The sequence below is a fragment of the Perognathus longimembris genome, chromosome 3, assembly GCF_023159225.1.
Source record: "Perognathus longimembris pacificus isolate PPM17 chromosome 3, ASM2315922v1, whole genome shotgun sequence".
NCBI lineage: Eukaryota > Metazoa > Chordata > Mammalia > Rodentia > Heteromyidae > Perognathus > Perognathus longimembris.
Genome location: NC_063163.1, coordinates 95102384 through 95125043, shown reverse-complemented (window position 1 = coordinate 95125043; position 22660 = coordinate 95102384). Strand labels below are relative to the sequence as shown.

The window sequence follows — 22660 nt, the reverse complement described above, 5'->3', positions numbered from 1 at the left end:
AACTGTCAGACCAGAGTCATAATTCAAGTGGTAGTGCACCAGCTGTAAGCAAGAGAGTGAGGGGCTCTGAGTTCCAAAGAAAGAAAAGGAAGGAAGGAAAGGAAGGAAGGAAAGAAGAGAGAGAGAAAGAAAGAAAGGAAGAAAGGAATGGAAAGGAAGGAAAGAAGGAAGGGAGGAAGAAAGAAAGGAAAGAGGTGGCTCTTCAGAAAGGTACAGGAGGGAACAAGGAGGAAGACAAATAATCAGAAGATGACCAAGGGGCTGGGAATATGGCCTAGTGGCAAGAGTGCTTGCCTCCTACACATGAAGATCTCGGTTTGATTCCCCAGCACCACATATATGGAAAATGGCCAGAAGGGGCGCTGTGGCTCAGGTGGCAGAGTGCTAGCCTTGAACGGGAAGAAGCCAGGGATGGTGCTCAGGCCCTGAGTCCAAGGCCCAGGACTGGCCAAAAAAAAAAAAAAAAAAGAAGATGACCAGGCCAGAGTAAGGTCTGGTCAAAGCCTCTTGAGTAAGTGAAGTGGGGAGTTGGCGGGATGGGGAGTGGCTCTGGGCCAGGCAGGCTCCCTGCCCCCCCCCCCCCATCTCTCCAGAAGGCAGGGGCAGCCAAGGAGTTTCCGGTTGAGGACAAGGAGCTCATTGAGAGGGACAGCAGGACCCCTTGCAGCAACAGACCTTCTTGTTTATGCCACATGAGGCCCAGCTGGAGGCTGCAGCCATGGCCCACTGGCCTCTTGGCCCTGGCCTCTGGCCCACCCCCAAACAGCTCTGACCTCCAAGTTTAACAGCGACAGTTTGTGAGAAAGGCACAGATCAGAAGCAAGCCCCACCACCTGTCCTTTCCAATCAAGGGTCCCTGCTTCTTCCATCTGCTGTAATCCATCCTTCCTCCCAGGCAATCAGCTCAGGACAAGGCAGGCCTGGGCAAGGGCCCCATAAACTTAGCAAACACATGGACAGCGCACTATCCATATGAGCCATGGAGATCCACACAAGGGTGCCAAGGCTAGATTCAGAGGAAAGGGTCCTGGTAATATGAGTTCAGGACACAAAAGGTTACATGCAGGGTTTTTAGTGGGACATCTTGGCCAAAGTCTGAAGGAAGTAAGCAATCAGAGCACAGGGAGGGGTGGGGAAGGCACTTTATTAAGAAAGCTTTGGCTGAGCCCCTGCCAAGAGGAGCCCATCCTGGGGCTCCCAGATGAGACGGGAGCAGCCCTGCCGGGGGCCTATAAATACATCTCCTCAGGCCACTGGAGTCACTCCTGGGGTTTCCAAGACATGTGGGATGGTGGGAGGCCATCAAAACCAGCTCGACAGCCAAGGGACAAGGGATGGGGCACAGGAGAGGGGGGAAGTGAGACAGGCAACAGGGCTCCAAGTCGCCTAAGGAGCAGAGACCAGCCCTCCTCCCCAGACTGGTCAACCAGATGCCCTGTAGCCCAGTCAGTGGTAGCCTCTGGCTACCGACTAGGAAAGGAACCGCTAGCCAGCAGCACCAGGCCCTGGCCAATGAGAGGCAGCCGGGGCAGAAGGGCTTCCGGGCTCCGCCAATGAGTACTCTTGGCCTGTAGGTGGCGGTCTCCAGGCAGAACCCTCCTGGACTTGGCCAATGAGACACGGGTTGCTCGAAGAGCTCTGTAATTCGGCCAATGGGAAGGGAACAGCCTGCTAAGGGCCTGTCAGGCCTCGAATAATAGGATGGGGGCTGCTGCTCCTGAGCACTGCTCCAATCGAGAAGCAGCTGCTGGAGCCCGAGCCAATCAGTCACAGCCTCCCGTCCTGCTACTCGGGGTCTGGGCCAATGAGAGGCTGTCAGTGCCCAGGCCGCGTGGGAAACGCGGGGGCACCGAACTCAGGGCGACAAGCATGGTGCTAAGCCGGGGGAAGAAGCTTCGGGCGCGTGGGGGCCCGACACCTGCTACAGAGTGGGCGCGCCCACCCTAACCATCTCTCCCGCCGCCTCCCTGCTCTTCTTGCGCGGCGGCTTCTGGATGGGAATCTTCTTCCGAGGGGTCTCGTTCGCCGGCGTGCCCGACCCTGCCTTGTCTGGCTCTGTAACCTCCGTCGCGGGAGACGCGCGGGCCGGCGAGGTGGGCGGCACTGACCGCTTGGCCTTCTGCGGCGGCGCCGGCTTCTCCCGGGGGCCCTGTGCTCCGAGGGCTCCCTCCGTGCGACCCAGACTTCGAGTCTTGCCGCGCAGCTCTGCCGCCAACATGGAGGCGGCCTCGGGCGCGCTGCGCGGGGGGCCACTGGCGTCCGTGGATTCCGGAAGACCGGGTCCGCGACCCCGCGCTCGAGCCCGGGGCGGTGAGGGAGCGGCCAGACCTGGCAGCTCCTCGGCCAGCCCCGGGGGCCGCGCCGACGTGTCGCTGGGTGTCCGTTTCCTCTTGCTGGGACTGGGCGCAGCCTCCGGACCCGGAGGGGGCGGCGAGGGCGCGCGGGCCGCGGCGGCGCCGCCGTGCTTGCCGTGGATCCAGGACACTTTGGGCTTGGTGGCAGGGTCGGGTGGCGGCGGCTTCCTGCGCTCGGGCGATGGCGAAAGCGACAGGCCCCCAGCCTCACCTTGGGCCCGGACCGGCCGGGCCTCGCGCCGGGCTACGCGGGCGTAGAGCGCCCCGCCCGGCCCCTCCACACTGGACGCCGAGCGCTCGCTGTCAGACGACGCCGGGAGGGGCGCTGCTTCCTCGGCGGACGCTCGAGTGCTCAAGGCCGCCGGGGAAGGCGCCGGCGCATCGGCAGGCACGGGTGTGGCCTCAGGTTCTCGGCTCTCCGTTGCGGCCTCTAAGGAAGGAAGAGGGCCGATCACCACCTCCAAAGGTGACTTTCCCTCTTCCTAAACCAGAGCTGGGCTGTCGCTGTGGCGCCCTGGCATCCAGGCGAGCCTGGCACGCACATGCCACCAACCATAAACATAGTTCAGAGTCACAGGGGGTGTTACTGACTGCTGGAGGAATGATGGACACATCTTCTGGGCTGAAGCCCAGACTTGAGCAGATTTGGGGCCTGTTCCCCACCACACCCCCAACCTCAGGAGCCGACACCATCAAATTTGACCTTCCAACATTCCCAAAGGAAGTCCACATCCTTCTTTAAAAAAAAAAAAAAAAAGGCTCCAAGATTAGGCACCTGCCCAAGGTCATTCACTGTCATGGTCAAGAGAAAAGACAGTCAGCATCCCAACGATTCAGTCTTTAGGTCAGTGGGCTGGAGGCTGCAGGCAAAGGTGTGTGTCCCTTTACCAGATGGATCCACTTCTATCTCCTCTGCCATGCCCTATCCAAGCCCAGAAATTTCTGTCTGGCTGCCCCTAGAGGTGAACTTGGCCTATGACTAGTGACAAGAGAGTCTACTTATCTCCCCAGGCCCCAGTCCAGATGGTTGCTGAGCAGCACAGAGTCAGGCCTGCAGCTGCAGCTCTAGTCAAGTTCCCAGCATCACCTAGGTCTCGCTCTCACCTTGTCTGCAACCCTGTTCCACAGAGACTTTAGGAGAGGAACATTTCGCTCTGCTGGAAGGATGCTCAAACAAGACCGTACTCACCCTCATGGGGGACACAGTACACAGGGCCTTCGTCTGTGGTGTCAAAGGACGAGAAGGAGGCTCGGGAAGACCAGGAAGGTGAAGGTTGTTCCAGTCCTGAGGGTGGTTCCAGGAAGCTGCAGTTGAGTGTGTTGTCCAGGTCGTGATGAGCCACTGGGGAAGGAGTGAGGCAAAGCTGCCAGGGGCTCAGCCTTGCCCCTGTTGGTACTCTCATTAACCAATTGTGAATGAAATGATAAAGATCAGCTCTGCTGTAAGACTGCAGCTGGGAATATGGCCTAGTGGCAAGAGTGCTTCCCTCGTATACATAAAGCCCTGGGTTCGATTCCCCAGCACCACATATATAGAAAATGGCCAGAAGTGGCGCTGTGGCTCAAGTGCCAGAGTGCTAGCCTTGAGCAAAAAGAAGCCAGGGACAGTGCTCAGGCCCTGAGTCCAAGGCCCAGGACTGGCAAAAAAAAAAAAAAAAAAAAAAAAAAGACTGCAGACAGGGTGAGAAACTTAGGTAGGGATAGCAGCAAAGTAGAATTAGAGAAGGGACAATGTAATGATGGAAGGCATGTGTGTGCATCTGGGGAGCTGGAAAAGGTTGGACTGGAGTGCTGGATAAAGGTCAGAAAGAAACAATTGGAGTTGGGTGCTGGTGGTGTGGACCTATAATCCCACCTACTCAGGAGGTTTCGATTTGAGGATCAAGGTTCAAAGCCAGCCTGGGCAGAAGTTTGTGAGACTCTTATCTCCAGCTAACCAGAAAAATTCTTGAAATGGAGATGTAGCAGAGTTACAGCCTTGAGAAAACAAAAAAGATAAGCAAGAGTGCCAGGCTCTGCATTCAAGTCCTAGTACCAATTCACACAAACAAAAAAGACAGGTGTAAAGAATTGGACCACCAGAGCTTGGAAGCCATGCTTTGGAGTCTATTTTGTGGAACTTAGGGAATCTTGAAGCACACCCTTTTGAGCCCCTCTCAGCCACCTGCACCCCCCCTTCAAGGATGCAGACCCCCACAGTGATGAATGCCAGAGGTGGGCTGGCTGTCTCCGACCTACACAGATGTGTCCATAGATGCCACATTGCTGTGTAAACCAAAGGATTTTTTTCCCTCAGCTGTCTCCTTCACCTCCTAAGAGCCTGAAGCCTCCCCCATCTTCCTTCAGAAACAGTGCAGACACATAGTGGTGGGGAGGGCCGGCCAGTGTGCCACTTTCCCAGAGGCGCTCAGAGCACCGGTGGGGATCCAAGCAGAAGGGTGGGTCTTGGGCCAGAACATTTCCATTCCTACATCCCTGTAGGCCAGCTCCTCACCAAGATGTGTATATAGTCCAGTCCTTCAGCCAGGTTGCCTGCTGGTCCTGTCATCCACACAAGGCTAATGCAACCACTCACTGCGCCCCAAACCTCCCCCCTCATGCACCTGCTTTGACATCTAGGACTCCTGCCTTCCTCTCTGGCCATTCCCCCCCCCCCCCCGGGTCACACTTCCAAGCTCACCCACATCAAAACTCAAGGTCCCCCCTCCCGTACATCACCTTTATAACACTTTTTACTAATGAAAAAATGAAAGAAAAAAACCACAATTTTTTAGGAACGATAAAGAAAAAACCCTCAAGGTCCCCCCACTTCACCTTATCCCTGGAGTCCCTTCACATCTATTTCCCAGGAGCCCCCTGCGCCGGGAAATGTTTTCTCCTGAGACCCCGCACTCTCATTCTTACCTACGACTTTGGGCAGCTTTTGCCTGCGGAGCGGGATTCGGGGCAGCTTCATGCTGATGCGGCTGAAGCGACCACACAGGCGTTGCGGAGCCTTCTTCCTACCGAGCGAAAGCTCCCTGCGGGGGCAGGGCCTGAGCGAAGGGGAGGGGCTGGAAGGGGCGGCTCGACCTTGCAGGGCGCTAAGGGTGGGGCTGAGCTAGTGGAGGGCTGGGCCGTGCCCCAGGGGCGGGGTCTGGGCCCAGCCAGTGCCGGCAACACCTAGGAGGAGGTGTGGCCTGAACCAAGTGGATGGGGGAGCGGAGTTTGTCAGGCCTCACCGACTCACGGGGTCCTTGCCGCGGCAGGCGCAGCAGCAGCCAAGCAGCGAGAGCAGGAGGCCCAGGAGCAAGGTGAGCAGCGCGCCCGCGCCCATCACGCCTTTGCGTTGGTTGGTTTCTGTGGGTGTACCAGGTAAGTGTGGGTGCCAGCATCCCTCAAGTTCCCTAACCCGATGTCCCTCATGCACTCACCCAAGCGGCAGGCACCAGTGACCGGGTCGCACGAGTCCTCGTGGCAGCTACAGGCCTGGGCGCAGTCCACGCCGTGGAGCCCGGGCGGGCATGTTACGTTACAGCTGCAAGGGCTCTAGGTCAGACCGGGCCACAGAGATGCCTCCCTCCCTTCTCCCAGCCGCTAGCGGGCCCTGGCCTGGCTATCCAGCTCCATTGTGTAACGAATGAAGCTCACTCCTTCCTGCGGCCAGGCACACACTGGGTGATCAATAAGTGGGAAGCGAATGTGGGTGCCATCAGTAGGAGCCGGTCTGGAGGATGGGGCGCGGCCACCCAGCCTCAGGATGTATCTGGAGCTAATTGTTGTGTCAGTGTCGACTACTGGCTAAATGGGGATCCTTGTCACTGTAGGCGCCATGTAAGGACAGGAAACCTACCCCCAATCTGCCACTCCCTAGTTGAGTTAGGTGCGAGGGCGGAGAGCCCAGCCTGTTCCACCTTGTCTGGCCCTGAGGTCTGGCTCGAGCCCCCGGTGTCCGGTACATACTTTCTAACCCCTATGGGTCCCAAGGGCACTCACTGAGGCCCGTGGACACCAGGGCTGCAAAGGCAGCGCCCGGACTGGAAGTCACAGTGGCCGCTGCCGCAGTCCGCGCACACGAAGGCACAGTCCTCGCCGTAAGTGCCGTTGCTGCACTTGGTCTCACACCTTGCCACGAGGGGAAGAAGCGTCAGCGGAAACCGAAGCCAGAGGACCCCAAACCCAGAGTCCTCCGCGGAGGGCCTTCGGGGGAGTAAGGCGGGGCTTGGTGCGGGGAGGTGGCGCGTCTGGATCGAGGGAGGCACCGGCTGCTCACCGGTCGCCAATCCAGCCCGCGTTGCAGCGTGTGCATTTGCCGGTGACGTGGTTGCAGGCGTGCCCGTCGCGACAGGGCGGGCAGCGGTGCTCGCAGCCCTCCCCGTAGAAGCCGGTAGCGCAGGGCTGATCGCATTTGGTTCCGTTCCAGCCTGGCTCGCAGGTCAGGCAACGCCCCTCGGCTACGGTGCACGGCTGCTGGCCTTTACACTGGCCGCACCTAGGGCGGGGTCAGGAAGTGGGGCGGAGCGGGAACCCCCCTCGTCCCCGCCCCCCTCGGCGGCCCGCCCTTTCCTCCTCGGCTTTCCCGGCAGGGGGGGTGGGGTGGGGGAAAGGACCCTCCTCCCCACGCTTACCGGCGGCGACAGCCCAAGCCGTAGAAGCCAGCGGGGCATGGCTCGCGACAGTACTTGCCCCGGTAGCCCGGCTCGCAGGCGCACGTGCCGTCCACGGGGTTGCAGCGGCCGCGGAAGCACTGGCAATAGCGATCGCAGCGCGCGCCGAACGTGCGCTCGCGGCACTGGCAGCGGCCGCTCTGCTGCTCGCAGGGCGAGGAGTTGCAGGCGCACTGATTGTTGCAGCTGCGGCCCCACCAGCCCGCGTGGCACAGGCACGCGCCGGTCTGTGGGTCGCAGCGCGACGTGGCGCTGCAGTAGCAGGCGCTGGCGCACTGCGGGCCCCACCAGCCGGGCTCGCAGCGGCACGCGCCGGTCCGCGGGTGGCACGTGCCGTGCTGGCACTGGCACGCATGCTCGCAGCGCGCGCCCCAGCGCCGCGCGTGACACGTACACTGGCCTGTCACGTCCTCACACTGCCCGTTCGGGTGGCAGCTACACCGTTCCTTGCAGTCAGGGCCCCAGAATTGGCGCGGGCATTCTGCAAAGACGCGGGAATGGGAAGCCTCCACTTGCTGCGTGGACGGCGTCCCCGTCCGCACCTTCCGGTCCGCACCCTCCCGCCGTCCCTTCAGGGGGACTCAACGCCAAGACTTGCAGCCTCAGTGGAGGGAGACCAGACTTCGCTCCACCCCAGCCCAACCCGCCTCCTCGTCTAGACTCCGCCCCATCTCTCTCGTCGGCAGCGCACGGGGCCCGGTACCCTCCCCACCCCGCGCTCACTGGTATCGCAGTTGGCACCGAAGTAGCCGTGGCGGCAGCGGCACTCGCCCGGCCTCACGCACACCTCGTTCTCGGAACACGTGGAGTTGCCTTCGCACACCGCTGCGGGAGGACACGGGCCGAGCTGCAGCGCATGCTCTCCCACCTCGAACTCCCACCCCCAGTTCCCAGGATGAAAAACTCACCGATCCCACACTCGTCCCCCTGCTGCCTCCAGCCAGCGCAGCACGTGGGCACCTGGGATCTGTGAGCCAAAAAAGGGCGACTAAGCTTGACCTGACCTCCTTCTCCCTACACCGGCTTCCCTAATCCTCATCTGCGGGGGGGTGGGGGGGGTGAGGGGGTACTTCCTCCCCACCCTCCAGCCCCCACTCCCAGCCAGCCTCTTAGTGGCCTTCCTGGGTACTGCCTTAGGAAGGTAGATGTGGTCTTGAGGTGTGCTGGGCACTATTACAGGTGCAGAAGACTCACAGTGAATAATACACACTAATTTTGGGGCTCAGGAAGTAGACACTGGGCAGGAATGAACAGCACCACAAGCAGCTCACCTCCAGTCCTACCTACAAGGGCTCCCCATCCCACCTAACTCCTCTGTGCCCTCCTGCAGGCCACTGGGCTGAGGAAAGGAGTCCGGAGTTCCAGAAGGTGCAGCAGGAGGGGCGGGGGTGGCTAGAGAGCAGATCCTAGTCTCAGGACCCCTGAAGAGGGGTCTAGGGCACCTCTTAAGGCTAGGGTCTGGCCAGATGGGGGTTAGTGACTCAGATGTGAAATGGCTGGGAGGGTACCAGGACCAGCTGAGCCAATGGACATATGTGGATGCCCAGGTGGGGCTTCAGGGTGATGGACAGCCTCTAAGCAACATGGCTCTGGACACAGTGAGACATTCTTTTTCAGAGGAGTCTCCTGTCAGGGGGCAGGGGTTCACCCATCTGCTGGGGGAGTGGGCACAAGAGCACCTGGGGGATCTCCATGGGCATAAGGTATAAGTAAAACAGGGCCTGGGGTGCCGGGGTAGGAACTTGAAGTGGAGGAAAGGGAGATTGATGAATCTACTTGTATTTATTGTTTTATTACAAAGTACTTGGTGTTATATTACTCCGTAGAAGATCTTGGGTTGTATTGTTTTGGCCATGCTGGAAGTGGGACCCAGGCCCCATGCATGCTAGCACGCATTCCACCATTGAGCTACATACACCCTCAGCTCCTAGAAGGCAATTTCTTCTATCGGTCTATATCTATCTATCTATTTTATTTTTTCTTGTGCCAGTCCTGGGGCTTGAACTCGGGGCTTGGGTACTGTCTCTGAGCTTTTGCTAGTACAGAGCTTGAACTCAGGGCCTGAGCACTGTCCCTAGCATATTTTTGCATTCCACCTCTTGAGCCACAGCACCACTTTTGGCTTTTTCTGTTTCTGTGGTGCTGAGAAATTGAACCCAGGGCTTTATGTATGCGAGACAAGCACTCTACCACTAGGCGATATTCACAGCCCCTGAGCTTTTTTTTTTTTTCCCCCTCAAGGCTAGCAACACTTTACCACTTGAGCCACTGTTCCTAATTATGGCTTTTTCTTTCTTTCTTTCTTTTTCTCTTTCTTTCTTTTTTTTGAACTGGAGATTGACTGGACATAAAAGTATCATAGACTTTCTTTCTTTGTTTTTTTTTCGTTTTGTTTTGTTTTGTTTTGTTTTTGCCAGTCCTGGGTATTGAGCTCAGGACATGAGCACTGTCTCTGCCTTCTTTTTGCAGAAGGCTAGCACTCTACCACTTAAGCCACAGCGCCACTTCTGTTTGTTTTGTTTTTGTTGCCAGTCCTGGGGAGTGGACTCAGGGCCTGAGCACTCTCCCTGGCTTCTTTTTGCTCAAGGATAGCACTCTATCTCTTGAGCCACAGAGCCACTTCCGGCTTTTTTCCATATATGTGGTGCTGAGGAATCGAACCCAAGGCTTCATGTATATGAGGCGAGCACTTTACCACTAGGCCATATTCCCCCCAGCTCCACAGCACCACTTCTGGTTTTTTCTATTTATGTGGTGCTGAGGAATTGAACCCAGAGCTTCATGTATACGAGGCAAGCACTCCACCACTAGGTCATATTCGCACCCCTCATAGACTTTTTTTTTTTTGCCAGTCCTGGGCCTTGGACTCAGGGCCCAAGCACTGTCCCTGGCTTCTCTTTGCTCAAGGCTAGCACTCTGCCACTTGAGCCACAGCGCCACTTCTGGCCATTTTCTATATATATGGTGCTGGGGAATCGAACCCAGGGCTTCATGTATACGAGTCAAGCACTCTTGCCACTAGGCTATATTCCCAGCCCCCTCATAGACTTTCTTATCTTGGCTGGCTTCAAACTTTGATCTTCAGGTCTCAGCCTCTGGAGTAGCTAGGATTATTGGCATGAGCAACCAATACCTGGCCTAGAAGGTAATTTCTAACTACAGTATTTCAGAATATCGTGGCTTCTGAAGCCACACCAGATGCCACATGAAAAACCATGCTAGTTGGAGAGGATATCTGGGGACTGAGGATATCATGGAACTGCCCATGTTTGTTTGTTTGTTTGTTTTGGGGGGGTGAAGGCTGAAAAAGGACGGCCATTGAGGCTGCTGGTTCCCAGAATCCCATCAGCCACAAAATTTTGCCTTAGTCTTATAAGAACATAGCCTCCATTTACACTTTAGAGAAATCTAGAACCAAGATGTGATGGGAGGGGGCCTGGAGAGCTGGATGGGTAGGAAGGGCTGAAAGGAAAAACTGAAGCTACCTTCACCATGCCCTGTACACTCCACACTCCCACCCAGACTCCAGATGCCTCCAACTTAGGATAATTGCAATACTCTGGATAGGGTTCTGAAGCACAAGAATGGTCCCTCACCAAAAGAGCCACTTCTCTAGGCCAATTGTGTGACCTGGTAAACAGAACCAATAAAACACTGAACCAGGGGTTTTATTTTGTACACACACACACACACACACACACACACACACACACACACAGGAAATCATAGACAAGAACATAAAAGAGGCCTGGATTTTCCTACCTTTATTGTCCCACCTACCCAGTCCTGACCCAGAGGCTCCAAACAACACACTTGCAGAGACAGAACCTACCAGCCCATCCTCCTCTCACTTCTGCCTTATCCTTGGTCTCAAGATGGAGATCTTCTACAGTTGTTCCTTTTTTAAGAAGCCCTGCCAGATGACCTGCTAAGGTGGTACCCTCCCCTGGATAGCCTGATATGGGGTGCTGTGACCAGGAGCCTGCTTTTATGTCCACACTCAACTGAATTTGATATCCAGGTCTGTGGCATGTTATGTGACCTCAACGAGGAAGCTTAGCCTCCCTGAGGTGCATGTTCCTTAGCTATGAGAACATGGCTTATGAATTTGGAGAAGTCAACTGCAGTGTTGAACATCTCTTCCCCCCCTTTATTGTCAAAGTGAAGTACAGAGGGGTTACAGTTTCATATGTAAGGCAGTGTGCACATTTCTTGTTCAATTTGTTACTTCCTCCCTCAGTGTTTCACATCTTCTAAGAGCTCTGCCATGGCTGTGGTTTGTGTGATTATCTGCTTTCTAGCCCATGCAGACCCTGGGAGTTCTGCAACTTGGCTTCAGGAAGCCTCTGAGGGCTGATGGTCATTCTCAGCAGTGCTGGCATCCAGGCCTCACACAGCAGAGCTGACACTACCAACAGACAGAGCCTATTTGGGTTCACCAAACACAAGAGTTTCCTTGGAAAGACTGACACTGAGGTTAGGCTGGGCTGGTAGGTTAAGTGATTAAAGATTTTTTTTTTTGCCAGTCCTGGGGCTTAAACTCAGGGCCTGGACACTGTCCCTGAGGCTCTTTGTGCTTAAGGCTAGTGCTCTACCACTTGAGCCACAGCGCTTCTTCTGGCCCTTTCTGTTTATGTGGTACTGAGGAATTGAACCCAGGGCTTCACGCTTACTAGGCAAGCACTCTATCACTATGCCACATTTCTAGCCCTGACTAAAGATCTTAGGAAGATGAGGTGGAGAGGAAAGCTGGTGCAGGGTGCATTTCCAACTTGTTTTCTAGTTGTGAGACTTAGGAGCCAGACCACAGCAACAAGAATGGCAGGCTGTGGGCTGCCCCTCTAGAGACCATTATACCTGCCGTGATGCATATATGCTGGGATCTCATCTGAGATGTAGCTCACTGCATCAGCACATAGCCCCGTTTGCTCCCTAATCAACCACAGAGGTTTTGCTACGAGCCATGCAGCCTCCTGAGAACTCCCCTAACTGACTCTTCCTGTCCCAGGACACCTCTTCTCTGGTTCTGTCCCAATCATCCCATCTCTCTTGTCTTCAGTTCCATCTACCTTACCTTCTTCAAGGAATTTGCCAGGTCACTTCAGAAAACAATGTCTTAGAGATCTCCTTGATGCCAGACTTGCAAATCCAACTGTCTACTGGATAATGTCACCACAGGGAAAACTCAAGAGTGTCTCAAAACTGACCTCTGTATTCCAAGTCTTTTCCATCTCAGGTCCAGATTGGGAGGCCAAGAATTCTAGGAGGCACCCCTGACTCCTCTCATGTCCTCTCCAGAGCCATTGAGAAACACTTGCTTTCTCTTCCTAAGGGGGGGGGAGGGGCTGATTCTCCCTTGCCCTCTCCCTCTCCCAGCCTCTAAAGACCCACCGTCCATTTTCATCATTTCTGTGGCTTCTGGCTGACCCCAGCTTCTACCCTTCTGCTACCAGGGTGCCTGCCACCTAGAAGCCAAGCCTGGTCAGAACCACTGGCTTCTGAAAACCTCATTTGACCCCAGGCCTCAGAGAAGACATCCAGGTCCTCAAACAGTGGGTGAACTGTGGCTTCCATTTCTCCTCCACTATTTCCCTGGGCTCTGTAGCCCCAAGGCTCCTTACTGTGACCCCAAGGAGCCTTTGGGTTGGGACCTTGTCTGGAACACAACTAGGGTGTCCCTCCCCTCTAGATTTGTGTACTCACCACCATTTCAGTGGATCTCCCCAAGTCACTGCATAGAAAGAAGCACCCCAAATTCAATAACTCTCCCCTAGTCCTTGTGAGATGTCTAGACCCTCTTGCTTCCTGAGCTGGTAGTCTCCTCTGCTTCTGGCACAGAGGTTTGGTATCTGCTACTGGGCCTTCAGTAACCCAGGCTCCTCACCCAGTAGGTGCACAGAATTCTATTGGCTGAGTGCAAGCCCCTCTCTCCTGCCACAATAACAAAAGGGAGGGGCTAGAACCGAGGTAGGCAGTGTCCAAAGTGACTGTCTTTGTTGGGAGCCCTCCCCTTCCCCCACAAAGCCACAGAAACTCCTACTCTCCAAACTCCTCCATGAAGTAATGTTCCATCACCAACCCCATTTTACAGATGTGGAGCAAAGCCCAGAAAGCTGAAAGACTTGCCCAGGTCCACAGCAGCTGGGAAGAACTAGCACCGGGATGTGATTGTAAACCCGGGCTCTTGGCTACATAAACAGCCCGGCGACTTGGGGAGGTCATCTGGCAGGGGGACCCGGGGCTTTGACGGATCCCACGCCCCAGCTCCCAACAGCTCCTACCAGATCCCCATCCCCGGACCGGGCCCCGTGGCGGGACGAGGCCTGGGCGCGTAGTCAGAGCCAGGCGACCAACGCGCCCTCCCCCTCTCCAGGCACGGCCCCGCCCGCCACCGCTGCTGCATTCCTGGGGCTGGGGAGGCCCGGGAGGCGGCGGCGGCGGCGTCGATGCGAAGCAGATGGCGAGCCAGGCCGGCCCCCGCCTCGGAGGCGGGGCTCGCAGGGGGCGGGGCCTGTGCGCCTCCAGACCCCAGTTCGGAAACCCCGCGCGGCCCTCGAGTAGCCCCTTGTCTACCTTGATTCCCCCACTCCATCCTCCCCCCCCCCCCCCGCCCAGCCGCTGGACTGGACCCTGGCCTTTCCCCGCCTTCCATCCAGAGCGCCCGAGGGGATCCAGCCCAGCGTCCCACTGTTCCTCTCCAGCTGCCCCCGGGAGCGGCGCCCCTCGACCCCCACCACCTCGCCTCCTCGCCCCGGTGCAGATACCCTTGCCCGCGCCCTGGCCTCGCACTCCGGTGCCCACTTCTGGCGCCCTGCCCTTGGCTTGGCTCATCACGAAAAGCCCTCCAGCCCGCTCTCCTCTGGGCCTGTCTGTCCCACACCCGCTTTCCCAGTCGGCGCCTCCTCGTAGCAACCCACCTCCGTGTCGCCCCTCCACGCGGCTCCTGTCGCCACCCTGGGAGTCGCAACGAGTCCACATATTCTCCAGCCCCCCACCCCACCCCGGGTCCAGCACTGTCCCTTTGGCTTCCATTTCTGAACTCTGTCTCTACGATGCTCACTCCCATCCCCCCCCCCCCGCAGTCATCCTCCCACCCGCACCCGTTCTTCCCAAAAACAGTCTTCACTTTTGCTCAAAACTTTCCTGGCTCCTCTCACCCCACTCGTGCCCAGAGCCTTTGCACATGCTGTTCCTTCTGCTTGAATGCCTTTTCTCTCCCTCTCCCCCAAGGCCTTCATAACCCAGCCCCCCCCCCCCCCCATGGCATTGGTTATCCCCTCAGGTGACTTCGGGTCCTGGGTATCCTCGGATGCCCCGTCGTGACGCAGGGCCCAGGCTCTGTCTGGAACGAAGCCAGGGTCGGCGAGGGTGGGTGACCGAAGGGGCCCACGCGTGTGACATGGGGACATCCAAGGCGCCCCACCACCAACCACCGATGCCTAGCGCCACCAGCTCCCCACCCCCCAGTCCCGAGCTTCTCCCTCCTGCTCCCCAGCCGGGCTGAGGTCCTACCCGGGCAGGCGACACACGTTGCGGCCTCGCGGGTTCAACTCCTGGGGCGTCGCGGGGCAGGGCAGTAGCCAGAGGAGCAGCAGCAGCGGCGGCAGCGACGGGGGCGACAGACCTCGGGCTCCCGGGCGCCGCGCCGGCCCGGCCCCCCGGGACCCTGCGCCCTCCATGCGGCGCGGGGCAGGCGCGGGTGGGCGCGGGTGCGGCCGCAGCGAGAGCGGCCGGAAGCGGAGTGCGAGGCCGGGCGGGGGGCGGCAGGAGGGGCGCCGGGCCGGGCAGGAAATTCCACATCGGCTCCCTGATCCTGGGCCAGCCGCGGCCGGCCAGGCGGCAGCGCCCGCCCCGTGCGCCAGACCCCACCCTCCGGCCGCGCGGCCGCCCCTCCGCGCGGCCCCCACCCCCACCTGGCCGCTCACAAACTTAGGGGCGAACTTGGAGGAGGCCCGCCGAGTGTTGAGGGAGGGAGGGGCAGCGGTGACCCGCCCGCGGAGCCCCTAGTTCCCGCTCCTTTCCTCGGCCTCCCGGGACATCCACGGGAGCGGCCGCCCCGGCGCGCTCACTGCGCGGCCCAGCCCCGGGTGGGGAGGGGGTGGGGGGACATGGCGCGATGCCCCCCCCCACGCCAGCGTGCCTAGGAACTGGCCACGGGGAAGTGGCCCCGAAAAGCCTCTGGCTCCTGGGAGCGAAGCCATTGTGGTTCCCCTGTGTGCGGTCAGCTTGTGTACTGGGGTTTGAACTCCGAGTGCGCAAAGAATGGACTGAGTAGGATGCTCCAGGCCTGAGGTTAGATCTGGTCTGGACCAGAGGCCTGGGAAAAGAGGGTCTCTGGCAGGGGGACAGACGGGAGAGATGGAGGTAGAATGGCCTAGCTATGGGCTCTAACAGAATATGGAAGGTACAGGCAGAATAAGGGGACAGAAATGAGACCCAAAAGCCAGCAGCCCTGGTCAAAGGTGAAAATGAACTAGGGGAGCCCAGATGAATGCTGCTGGAAAAGGCTATTGCCTCCTTCCCCCCCACCCCCCACCCCATGGAGAGGTCCAGATGGCAGAGTGGAGGCTGGAGAGTGGAAACCCCTCCAATGAAGCCGAGTGGGTTCACAGTAAGGTCACAAAATGGGTTAACTTTTCCTGGAAAACAAACAAACTGGGTTTCACTCCCCAAATAACTACTAGTCAACCTTATCAGGAAAAAGGAGACCAAGAAAAACTTTAGTCATTAACTTCTCTAGTCAGTAACCTCTTTTCAGATTTGTAGGAGCCAAGAGTGTCCAGTGACCTTAGATAAAATCCAGATGCTTGTCGGAGGAGCTACTTACTACAGAATTAGTGACAACCATGGTGCCCACCTGGCTGTGGTAAAGAGAATCCCTCAGGTCCCTTACTTTAGCTTAGTGCTGAGACCCCTGGGAAAGAAATAAAGAACTCTAGAGTCAAAACTCCTTGTATTCCATCTTGCCCACATGGGATCAGTAAGGGTCTCCTGCCTCGGGGCTCTGCCTAGGTGCTATCCCTGAGTTTTCTTGCTCAGGGCTAGCATTCTGCTACTTTTGGCTTTTTTTTTTTTTTTTTGGCCAGTCCTGGGCCTTGGACTCAGGGCCTGAGCACTGTCCCTGGCTTCTTTTTGCTCAAGGCTAGCACTCTGCCACTTGAGCCACAGCGCCACTTCTGGCCGTTTTCTGTATATGTGGTGCTGGGGAATCGAACCCAGGGCCTCATGTATACGAGGCGAGCTCTCTCGCCACTAGGCCATATTCCCAGCCCCTACTTTTGGCTTTTTGCTGGTTCATCGGAAGTAAAAGTCTCATGGACTTTCCTTCCCTGGCTGGTTTCAAACCACAGTCCTCAGATCTCAGTCTCCTGAGTAGCTAGGATTACAGGAATGAGTCATGGATACGCTACTCTGTCACTGTCTCCTGAGTCAGTGGCCTCAGAGAAGTGGATCTTTTAGGTTTACAACAGCATATGAAGAGGAGCTGAGGGCAAAGCACAAGCCCAGGAGCAAACTGAAGAACAGCCGAGCTCTGGGGGTGGGGGAGATCCACACTGGGCCCTCAAGGCAGGGAAATGAGAAGCACCAATGACCCCTATGAGCAATCAGTTTTAACAAAGGAGAGTTTGCCTTTTAAGACTGAGGGTGAGCCAGAGCAAGAAGTGAGAACCTGGGGCTGGAGATATGGCCTAGTGGCAAGAGTGCTTGCCTTGTATACATGAAGCCCTGGGTTTGATTCCCAGCACCACATATATAGAAAACGGCCAGAAGGGGCGCTGTGGCTCAAGTGGCAGAGTGCTAGCCTTAAGCAAAAAGAAGCCAGGAACAGTGCTCAGGCCCTGAGTCCAAGGCCCAGGACTGGCAAAAAAAAAAAGTGAGAACTTGCTTTCTCTTGAGTAGCAGGCACATACAGGTTAGAAGCCCTGCAGAGGGAGTGTAGAGAGTGTGGCTAGAGGATAAAGCTTGGAATCAGAACAGGCCTCAAAGCCATGGGCATAAGTGGCTGGCTGAGGAACAGGGCGGGGAGTAGGGAAGCTAGGGCTTGTCACTCAGTCCCTTAGTTGGGCTGGTGCAGGAAGGAGGCAGGGTGAAAAGGGAAGGAAGGGAAATCCTTCCAATGTGGTCATGAATGCAAACACTTCTCTGGGACAAGTAAACAGTCCAACCACTTCTGGGCAGCTCAGCCTGGGCACAGCCCTGACCTCAGCAGTGCCCTCCCAGGCTGGGGGCCCCTCCCTTCGGTCTTGATGCCAGCGGAGGCTCACAAGATTCATGTTGCTGCAGTCTGTCCTGGGTAAGCACTGCTTTTATAGGCACTGACCCTCTGGGCTGAGGCCTTCATCTCAGCTAGACCACGTTCATGCAGAGACACCACAACTCTTGTTCATTTTACCCCTTCCCAGAGATCTACTCCCCCACTCATCCCTGATGTCTGTGAGGGACAGGACCTGAATTACACCCTTATCCCACCAATCATACATTTTCAGTGGCTCAGATCTCCACTTATGCCTGTCATCTAGTTCGCTCCAGACAAGGGCTGTCCCCAAGCCTCCTCTCAGCCAGAGTCTCCGGATTCCATCGTAGACATCTTGCAGTGGCTGCTGACTTGAGGTGTCACTGGCAGGCTCCTAATCTGTCACTGCCATCATGTCAGCCCACACCCCCAGCAGGAGACTAAGCATAGGCAGGATATGGGTTCAGCCCCTGCCAGGCTTGGCTCCAGATGGACACGAGGGTGGAGAAACTGTAGGCCCACAGGTGCTCACAAAGGACTGATCATTGAGCAGGCAAACTAAAAAGCCCAGTACTGGCCAGGTGATTCTAGCTAGATGGCTTCCAAAAGGAGTTGGGCTTGAATGGTAAAAAAAAGGTTTTGCATGAGAGGAGAGCCTGAGAACCTGGCCACAGTAGAAGGCCTAGACTGGGCTGCGTAGGCCTAGGTGTGGAAGGAGATAATAGCCACGTACACTGAACAGGGGCTCTAGATGTGACAGTGGCAGTCTTGGCTGCTATCTAGCCTCTGCCAGAGCACTCTTCACCTTCCTATGTTCCTAAGATCTCAGCAGGAGTCAGCACTGATTCGCCACCCCAGTGCGTGCGAGGTATGAACTCATGTTTCTTCAAGACCTAAGAAAGTGAGGAAGGTTACACAAGCTACCTCAAGAGCAGCCTCTATCCCACAGCCCTTACTGACCAGAAAGGAAAGGCCAGAGCTTGTTTCTCCACTAAACTTCTGTGACAGAGTGCCAGTGTGAAGACCCACGCTCTGCTCAGCTGATGGGAGAGGACAGGCCTTAGGAAGTCTCCATCATGTGCGAAGTGGGGTAGAAGCCTGCAGGTGCAAGACCCTGTAGCAGGCAGGAGGGGAAGATGTTCAGATGGAATAAAGCTTTGTGTGGCTCAGGGCCAAGTGGCTACTGGTGAAGGTGGTACAAGCCATCTGTGTCGGGACACGGGCTATGCCTGATGGCTCAATGAGGGCCTACAGGCTTCACAGGTGTAGCCTTGAGACAGAGAATGTGCCTGAAAGTCATCTGGTAAACCTCAGGGAAATGTAGTCAGGATGTGGGGAGAGGCCCATACGAGGTGCCCCCTGTCAGGGCTGTGCTCATGTTCTCTTCCAATGACCCACTCTGCTTCCCTCCCCAGGTGCTGAGACTCCATTTGTAGACTGTCAGGGTAGGATTTGAATTGCCCTGCCCCACACAGATGTAATTTTTGTAGTTCTGGGGATTCAAACCTTGGGCCTTGCACATGCTAGGAACGTGCTGTACTACTGAGCCCCAACCTCAGCCCGAGAGAGAGCGCGCGCTAGAGAGAGAAAGAGAGAGAGAGAGAGAGAGAGAGAGAGAGTGTGTGTGTGTGTGTGTGTGTGTGTTTAGTCAGTGGGGCTTGAACTCAGGGCTGAGGCGCTGTCCCTAAGCTTTTTTGCTCAAGGCTAGTGTTCTACCACTGGGAGCCCCAGCACCACTTTCGGTTTTCTGGTGGTTAATTGGAGATAAGAGTCTCACAGATTTTCCTGCCCTGGCTGGCTTCAAATCTCAATCCTTAGGAGCTGGGAATATGGCCTACTGGTAGAGTACTTGCCTCATATATATGAAGCCCTGGGTTCGATTCCTCAGCACCACATATATGGAAAAAGCCAGAAGTGGTGCTGTGGCCCAAGTGATAGAGTACTAGCCTTGAGCAAAAAAAAAAAGGCCAGGGACAGTGCTCAGGCACTGAGTTCAAGTCCCAGGACTGGCAAAAAAAAATCTCAATCCTCAAATCTCAGCTAAGTAGCTAGGATTATCAGGTGTGAGCCACTGGTGCCTGGCTTCCCTTAAGGATTTTTAACTGGAGTTGGTTAAGAAGACTGGTGACCTAGTGGGTCCTCTTGGGGAGGACCAATCACAGCCTTTGGGAACATTTCTCTTGTAATAAGCTACAGCCAGAGTCTGCAGTAGCCTACAACAGGCTGGCCAGGGGCAGAAGTGAAGAAAGGGTGGCAGGACCCACAGGTGCCAGAAGTTCAACGGCCCTGGTTGGGAGAATTCCTCGCCAGACAAAGTGTTCAAACACCAGGCAGGGCAGTATCCTGCCCCCAGAGCAGGGCAGGTTCCAGGTTTCCTAGCGACCCCCATTCAGTCTGGAGAGTGTGCTATACTTCCCTCCGAGGCAGGGAGGTAGGATCTTGACCCCCTGCCATTCAGCCCAGGCAAAGCCTGGCTCCCAAGTCACAACCATCCCCCAGGGCAGCTCTGACCCTGACACCTATGCTCCACTGTACTGAGTGGGAAGAAACCCAGGCTGTGACCACAGGAAAACAGCTAACATCTTTTGTGTAATGCTTTATTTAATTTATCAACAACACGGGATCAGAAAAACTCAGCGGTAGGGATCTCCACCACTAGAATCAGTCCCAAGTAACTTTATGCACCTTTGCTCCTTCCACCCCTGGGAGTGCCCAGTCCCTGAAGGCCCTGGCTGCTGGTGTGCTGGCAGCTACAGCTACTCACCAGCCACTCTGTTCACAGAAAGAAGGGCTTTGGCCCTCGTCATTTGGGCTGCCAGCCCCCAGGACCTCTTGGAGAAGCAACCTTCTCAGCCCAGTAGGGACCAGATCCAAGGGGAGGGGGGAGGCCAAGACAGCTGGTGACACAAGTCCTCTTGGGCTGTGAGGAGGAAAGGTCGGGTCACTCCCTCAAAAGACCAAAACCTCTCAGGAACATTTCCCATTGTAACATAATTCACAGCCACAGAGTCAGCAACAGGCCTCATATGCAAGGTTGTCAAGGGCTGGAGTGAAGAAAGGGTGCCAGGAATGATAAGCCCCAAGGGCCTGGGAAAGGACCACCCACCACCCCAGATTCAGGTGCTCTGGCCCAGGCCCCATTGGCCTGGCTGCCCACGAAATCCCTGCCACCCCTCCCCAATGCCAGGCACCAGAGCCCTAGTCCTCGCTGGAGTTGTCAAACTCCTCCCAGTCTGACACACTCATCACTTCAGAGGCGAAGTCTGCGTCACCCTGGCTGCGGTCAGGGGTCCCACGAGGGGGCTCACGGAGCAGGGAGCGGGGCAGCGTGAGCACACAGGCTGCCAGGCCTGAAATGGAGTTGTCCAGCTGGGGCCCCTCCTCCCAGCAGTCCTTCTCCATGTCATAGATGTGCACGTAGCCCGTTCGGCTGCCACGGTTGTGAGAGCGGCCACCCAGCACGTAGATCCTGTTGTCCAGCACGGCAATGCCAGGCTCACCATGCCCAGCCGGAAGTGGGCAGACAGATGACCACTGCCCAGATGTGCAGCTATAACAGGCCACCTGCAAAGTCAAGGCCAGGGTCAACTGGGCACTAGCTACCAGCCCCCACTTCTGTCCAGGCAGCCTTAGTTACCTGCCAGTTTCTGACAGTCCACTAGAAGACTAGGATAGGGCCAGTGGTGAGACTATCGCAGAGAACAGGCCCACTGCAGCCCTCATTTGGAGCAGCACCTCTGGCCCTCAGGCACAGCCAGCCTTCCTCCAGGCTACCCATCCCAATGGCAACCTCTTGCTCCCATGTGTGGGGGCATCTCCTCCCAACATGTTCTGAGGAACCAGCTTCTCCCTGCTCCACAGGAAGACACAGAGCCCACTGAAATGTGCTCACCACCCCCTCCCCCCGCACTCATCACCAGTGGGGTACATATGGAAAGAGTTACTTGCTGACGAATCATGACCATCAACCTTCTCTTCTCTTCAAAATTCTCCCAAACTGTAAACAAAGACTTGGAAAAATGTCCGACCTACTTGCAAGACCAAAATGTCAACCATTAACTAGCAACCACTGGAAGAAAAACATCACAAAACCCAATGCTGGTGGGCAGTGATAAAGCCACACTACTTTGTGACATGGCAGGAAAGGAACTTTCCAATACATATTAAGAGACAGATCTGGTGTGGTACACAGCTGTAATCCCAGCACTCTGAAGTAGAAGCAGGAAGTCATGAGTTCAAGGTCAACTTAGGTGACAGAGCAAGACCTTGTCCTCCACAAAAAGCTAACGATAGGGGCTGGGAATGTGGACTAGTGGTAGAGTGCTTGCCTTAGAATGCATGAAGCCCTGGGTTCGATTCCTCAGCACCACATAAACAGAAAAAGCCAGAAGTGGTGCTGTGGCTCAAGTGGTAGAGTGCTAGCCTTGAGAAAAAGGAAGCCAGGGACAATGCTCAGGCCCTAAGTTCAAGCCCCAGGACTGGCAAAAAAAAAAAAAAAAGAAAGAAAGAAAGAAAGAAAAGCTAACGATACAGGTCAGCCTGTACCTCTGCCTGGAACCTGTGGATATTGCCTTGCATGGCAAAAGTGACTTTGCCGGTGGGATTAGGATGTCGATTTTGAAGTAGGGGTAAATTTTTAGGTTGCCCCATTTACTGTCAGTCCCTAGTTTAGGATGGTTTTGGCTTACAAGTTTTCAGCTTCTTGATGGTGCAAATATGATAATGCATTCAAAAGATATAATACCAGTACTGGAGCTTGAATTCACAGCCTCAGTCTTCTGGTTAGCTTTTTTTGCTCACAGCTAGTACTGTACCACTTGAGCTACACCTCCACTTCTGACTTTTTTTTTAAAGGTTAATGGGAGTTAAGATCTCTCTGATTTATCTGTCCAGGCTGTCTTTAAATTAAGATCCTCAAATCTCAGTCTCCTGAGTAGCTAGATGCTTAGTAGTGTGAGCCACCAGTACATTTTATGTGCTGGTGGTACCTGGGATGGTGCACTCTCAAGATGCAGGGCAGAGGGAGTGAGCTGTAGCTTCCAGTAAGCCGGTCTGTCTCAAGGAAATCATCTGAGATGCCAGGACACTGTACTGCTAGGCTATGTGGCTCAGTACAACAAACCCATTTCTTTATGGTAGTATCAGGGTTTGAATTCAGGGGTTCACACTTGCTAGCAGGCATTCTACCACTTGCTTGAGCCATGTCTCCAGCCCCCTGGAGAATATTTTTTAATAGGCTCTCACTTTCTTTGCCCAGGCTGGCTTGGACTGTGCTTCTCACCATAGCTAGGTGCATACCTCCATGATCAGCTTTTACTGGTTGAAATAGGGTCTTGCAAACTTTTTTTTGTCAGCCATGGGGCTTGGACTCAGGGCCTGGGTGCTGTCCTTGTGCATTTTTTTTTTTTTTTTTTTTTTTTTGCTCA

At 55.9% G+C, this 22660-nt stretch overlaps 2 protein-coding genes across 5 annotated transcripts in view; both read right to left on the bottom strand.

Moving 5' to 3' along the window:
• Window positions 1-1126: 1126 nt before the first annotated feature.
• Scarf2 (scavenger receptor class F member 2) lies at window positions 1127-14817 on the bottom strand. Of its 2 annotated transcripts, none has more exons than XM_048343443.1 (11): window positions 14513-14817; window positions 7909-7967; window positions 7724-7825; window positions 6962-7481; window positions 6607-6825; window positions 6330-6458; window positions 5768-5871; window positions 5576-5693; window positions 5259-5389; window positions 3544-3696; window positions 1127-2784 (listed from the first exon to the last, which is right to left on the bottom strand). In XM_048343443.1, exons 1-11 carry the CDS (start codon window positions 14677-14679, stop codon window positions 1922-1924), a joined length of 2565 nt encoding a protein of 854 aa, XP_048199400.1. In that variant the 5' UTR covers window positions 14680-14817; the 3' UTR covers window positions 1127-1921. The 2 variants fall into 2 exon arrangements, with proteins under 2 accessions (XP_048199400.1, XP_048199401.1); XM_048343444.1 differs by having other exon boundaries at window positions 5259-5374.
• A 4993-nt stretch (window positions 14818-19810) lies between these two features.
• The window catches only part of Klhl22 (kelch like family member 22), a 53351-nt gene continuing 50501 nt past the window's right edge, over window positions 19811-22660 (bottom strand). For all 3 annotated transcript variants that reach the window (XM_048343440.1, XM_048343441.1, XM_048343442.1), the window contains exon 7: window positions 19811-20798. In XM_048343440.1, coding sequence (XP_048199397.1) covers window positions 20433-20798 — 366 coding nt within the window. In that variant the 3' untranslated portion in view covers window positions 19811-20432. The remainder of the gene's footprint in view (window positions 20799-22660) is intronic.